The sequence below is a fragment of the Camelina sativa genome, chromosome 9 (genome assembly GCF_030686135.1).
Source record: "Camelina sativa cultivar CO46 ecotype springtype chromosome 9, ASM3068613v1".
NCBI lineage: Eukaryota > Viridiplantae > Streptophyta > Magnoliopsida > Brassicales > Brassicaceae > Camelina > Camelina sativa.
Window position 1 is genome coordinate 7,856,276 of NC_141888.1, and position 4,625 is coordinate 7,860,900.

Below are 4,625 nucleotides of genomic sequence, written 5' to 3' on the forward strand. Positions count from 1 at the left end.
ATTTCTTTTGTTGAGATTTCAAAACTATTTTTCTGGTTTTAATTGACAATTTGACTTATATATTTAGTCTTTCTAATTTTAATTTGATATAAAAATTCTAAATATCAATTATTAGCATCCATACGTTTTAATACTTTTGGTTGGAAAATATTTCGGTTGAAAAATCGTCAGTAATTTTGTTCTGACCACTATTAAATCGTCAGAAATAACTGACAGATTTCCGACCGTTTATTACCAACAAATTTCTAACTACCTTTTCGGTTGGAAATTTTTGACGGATTTCCAACCGAATAAATTTCCAACCAGCGATTTTCGACTGATTTACTGTCGTCAGTTAATGATTAGAAATGCTTGTTTCCAACCGTTTTTCAACTGATTTAACCGTTGGAAACTACTATGTTTTCTTGTAGTGTTAGGGTATTACAATTTGAGCATATATTATATTATTGTAGATTAAAATAAGTTAAACATAGTTAATAAAAATAAAGACTCGAAATATTCTAGACACGCACGCACATGCATGGACTTGAGTTGGTCTTTGTTACGAGTTACGACTTACGACTTACCACCTTAAAAACTGCTGCTACAACTAAGTGATGTGAGAGATGTACGTGGGCTTCCATAACTTTTAATATTTCACACTTGGTTTTTGCTTTAATAGTTTTGTCTCAAATTGTAGGATAATAAATGGTTTTTTCCGCCAATTAATCCATCATTATAAAAGATGTTTGATGTAAACGATTTCTTATGATGATATTTCTATTTAAAATAAAATGATTACGATAAAAATTTTCACAAACAACGATTTTGATATGGTTTTTTGTTTTTTTTTTGTTAAAGTGTATTCAATTTATAAAAATATATGTCTAAAACTTTATTTTCAGAATAGGCCCATACAAATCCCTAAAAATTCAACTCATATACATCAAACCGAACTAAACCTTTGAAAAACAAAATCGATCGGGTTCACAAACCAAACTAAACTGGTCATTAAACCCTAATCTGCAAACGTAAAACACGTTGCAGCCGCCGTCCAAATATATGAGGATGCTCACCGGAATAGGACCTCCGGTGAACTTGGACGACGTTAGCTGAACGGAGATGGTGATCCAATATCAGTTGCCATCCCACCACCGTAGAACCGTTTTGAGAAGGAGGAAGAGAACCGATCTTTTCTTTGTCAAGGAGGTTTCTTGCTCGGTCGTGAGAGAGAGGGGCAGTAGGGAGTAGATAAAAAGACCTTTGACGGTGGCTTAGCTTCGCCGGATCGGAGATTACCTCCCCTATGAAACCGATCCCGTGAAACCTCCAGAATCTTCAATCTCCGGATCTACCTACCTTCTTCTCTCGTTCCTCGTGGTGAATCTCCTTCTTCCACTCCGCGTAGCTACACTTCCGGTAGAGCTCTTACCATTAGTGTCTTGCAGATTCTTCTCTTCTCCACTGCCCCCTTGATTTTGTCCAATAGCTTTGCCGGGAAAATGCAATGAGTCACCAATGAAGAACCATGAGCCGAAAGATCCTCATCGTCACCAGAATTGACGGAGGATCCACCGTTGGTGCATGAGATTGTGATCAGAAGAAGAAGATTTTGAGAGAGAAATCGCCGAGAGTGAGACCCACGTGCACAATTCTATCTAAATAAAACATCCTAGTTTACAGTTTAACATGGTTCTTCTTATATCACTTGAATTCACCATAGTTAGTTTTGCATATACGACATTTGCGTGGTGGACATGTTTTCCTCACAACACACAACATTACAAAGAATGATTTCAAATGTGTAACATTATGAAACTTCACTACAAGAAAAATCAATATTCATAGCACACGATAAATGCTATCGTATGTGTTTAATAGCGTTTTCATAAATGCTATGTTATCGGCAGCAATCTTAGGTGTCACCTCTATTATAGCGTTTTTGACATGTGCTATTATATGTCGTTCTTTTATAGCATTAATCAAATGATATCATATAGTTTTCCGTAACACATATTTTGTGCCATTTTATATTATGTCATAGCATTTTTATTTTGCTATATAGAGAGATTTAAATTTTAATTTGATTTTTATAATTTATATATTTGACCCTAGTTTTGCAGACTTATTTAAGTGGATTAATATAAAAAAAAACATTATTTCATAAATATCATCAACATACATAACATTAATTTAAACAAGTCTTACATATCATACAAGTCTTGTACTATGCTGTCAAGTTTTATCCAAAAAAGCTAACATTAAAACTTATAAGGATTGAGACAAACTTCGATATCTTCAGTCTCTTCTCCTCTATCTTTTTCGCCTTCCCATCAAAAGCAGTACACATGTCTGAAGAACTGTTCCGGTTAGCATTACCGTCCATATTCCCTGTAATCTCCCTCTAGAGTGGTATACCATGCTGGTATTATGTATCCCCACCAAAGCTATCTCAAAATACACGAGTCACTGATGTTCTCTAACCAACTGTAAGGCAGTAATTGTTAATAGATGGTGTAGTGACATCTTAAACAGCTATCACAACTTATCCGGACAATGGTGCAATAAGAATGATAATAAATGGGGTAAATGAAAGAAACCTTCACCATTCTGCTGTGTATTGCTTTGGTATAAACTCGGGCTTCTTTTTTTCATCAGTGGTGGCAACACCAAGAGCTTCCTTTCCAATCATGTTGCGATTAACATACCACCGGGGCTTTATCATAGGCTCGATAACATCACTGGTTCTACAACATACTTACAAGAAACATAGAATTCAAACATATAAGAGAGAAACATTCAGGTTTACTAAACTAAAGTATTACGGAAAGAAAAAGAAAAAAAGCAAACTTTGGGATTTATATATGTTACGTAACATCACTACAAGAGTATATATATTATGTAACATCACTACAAGAGAAAACACATCCAGCATCAGCGATTCATAGACATAGCTTGAAAACCAAATACTTAAATCAGGAGGTTCTAAGAATCAAACAGATTGAATCAAATTAAGTTTGAAACAAATATGCATCAATAGCTGCAGACTTAAAGGTTTAATAAGAGTATAAGGGAAATAATACTTACCCGAAAGGAGTAAATCATAAAGGGGTTTATTTGTCTCTTCTTTGCTCTTTACATCATGAAAATGATCTCTAATAAGGAAAAAACAAGTATCAGTATGAATAATAGATGGCACCTGCGACTAAGACAAGCCTTGAACATGAAACTGAACATCAAGAACCAGTGGGAGAACAAACAACTAACAACCCACAAATAGATGTTTGATGGTACCTTCACTATTGCCCATCGCTCAATGCAAAAACCTGAAATGGGGTTAAACGTTTAGAGAAAACAACAACAGCAACAATAATATACTAACTAAACCATTCAAAATACTAACATGTTCGTTGAGTACAAGAAAAGAGAAGCTTCTCTATCTCCAAACCTATGCGACAACAACAAATATAAAAAATTTGGATCACAAAAGAAGAAACCAAACAAAGTTCAGCACTTTCCCCAAAATACCAAAGCAGTAAAACTAGCGATAAATCAATTAACTTTCAACCCAAATGAACCTAAAGAGAATCACAAAAAACGCTTAAACTTTGCAACATAAATGAGAATGTGTTGAGTTGTTTCAACCCAGATGAACCTAAAGAATTACAGAACTCACTCGTTTTCCTGTTGTTGAGAACCGAGATAGGCTCAACTGTGGAAGAATCTTGGTTAATATCCCAAAGACAGAGGAAATCGCCGGAAAAAGCAAGTAGATCTCCGGATGAAGGACGACGGAGAGAAGAGGACTGAACATTAGCTTTGTAGGAGGATAAGGACGCTGGAACGAGAGATTCGGGAGAGGCTTCACGGTCATGGAATCAGATCGAAAGAGAGGATGTCAATTCGGTTGTTCAGTTGTTGTAATCTTTTGAGGAAGCTTCCCACGGCGATTCCGTGGAACTGTTGAGAGATGAGAAAGCCATGGCGTAGAGTGGATAAGGTGAATCGTAGGTTACGGCGGTTTCCGATCTGGATAACAGATATGTAGTTGAGTTATCCATGGCGAATTGTGTGATCTGAATTTGATTCGATGATGGTGTCTTCTTCGCGAATATAGTGAGAGAAAGTTTCAAAGTTTCACTATCAGTGTTCGTCATAATTTTTTTTTTCATTAACAGACGGAGAAAAACTCGATGGAGACGAAAGGCTATGGAGGAGAAGAGTCGTGAAAGGTTTTCTTTCTTTTATTTCCTTTCTTTCTCCATTCAAAGTTTTTTTTTTTCTTTGGCACTTAAATTATTTTGATGTAAAATCTGAAAATTTTACCTAAATTTTGGCGGAACAAGTGATTTTGTCATCCCGCTTACTGATTTTTTTGCCATAACATTGTTTTAGTGCTATTATAAGTAATTAAAATAAAAAAATTTATCTTCTATAGCAGTTCAGAAAAATGAGCTATCTTCTACTGCTATCAATGTAGCTTTTTCTTGTAGTGCTTCGAATAAACATTGCATCCATTAACTTATAAACAGCGCTTCTTCGAAATCGAAGCACTAGTTAAACATTAGATCCATTAACCTATAAAAAGCTTTAAAACTTTTTCGCCAATAATGGTCCTAATTGGTAACGGTTGTTACTTGTGGATA

General features: G+C 35.2%; 1 protein-coding gene across 8 annotated transcripts; it reads right to left on the reverse strand.

Moving 5' to 3' along the window:
* Positions 1 to 2,123: 2,123 nt before the first annotated feature.
* Positions 2,124 to 4,350, reverse strand: LOC104710685 (valine--tRNA ligase, mitochondrial 1-like). 8 transcript variants are annotated; one of them, XR_015567183.1, is made up of 6 exons: positions 3,656 to 4,303; positions 3,383 to 3,427; positions 3,274 to 3,305; positions 3,067 to 3,134; positions 2,586 to 2,726; positions 2,124 to 2,466 (listed from the first exon to the last, which is right to left on the reverse strand). XR_015567183.1 is itself a non-coding variant. In XM_087467610.1 (6 exons), the coding sequence occupies exons 3-6, from the start codon at positions 3,287 to 3,289 to the stop codon at positions 2,427 to 2,429; spliced, it is 273 nt and encodes a 90-aa protein (XP_087323736.1). In that variant the 5' UTR covers positions 3,290 to 3,305; positions 3,383 to 3,427; positions 3,656 to 4,277; the 3' UTR covers positions 2,124 to 2,426. The 8 variants fall into 8 exon arrangements, 2 of the variants coding, with proteins under 2 accessions (XP_087323736.1, XP_087323735.1); XR_015567184.1 differs by having other exon boundaries at positions 2,580 to 2,726; XR_015567181.1 differs by having other exon boundaries at positions 2,580 to 2,736.
* Positions 4,351 to 4,625: the final 275 nt, after the last annotated feature.

Coding starts and splice junctions, on each gene's coding strand:
- LOC104710685 (XM_087467609.1), bottom strand. Junction 2,737..3,066: donor TTATGATTTACTCCTTTCGG/GTAAGTATTATT, acceptor GTTTCTTGTAAG/TATGTTGTAGAACCAGTGAT. Junction 2,467..2,585: donor AAGCAATACACAGCAGAATG/GTGAAGGTTTCT, acceptor ACTGCCTTACAG/TTGGTTAGAGAACATCAGTG.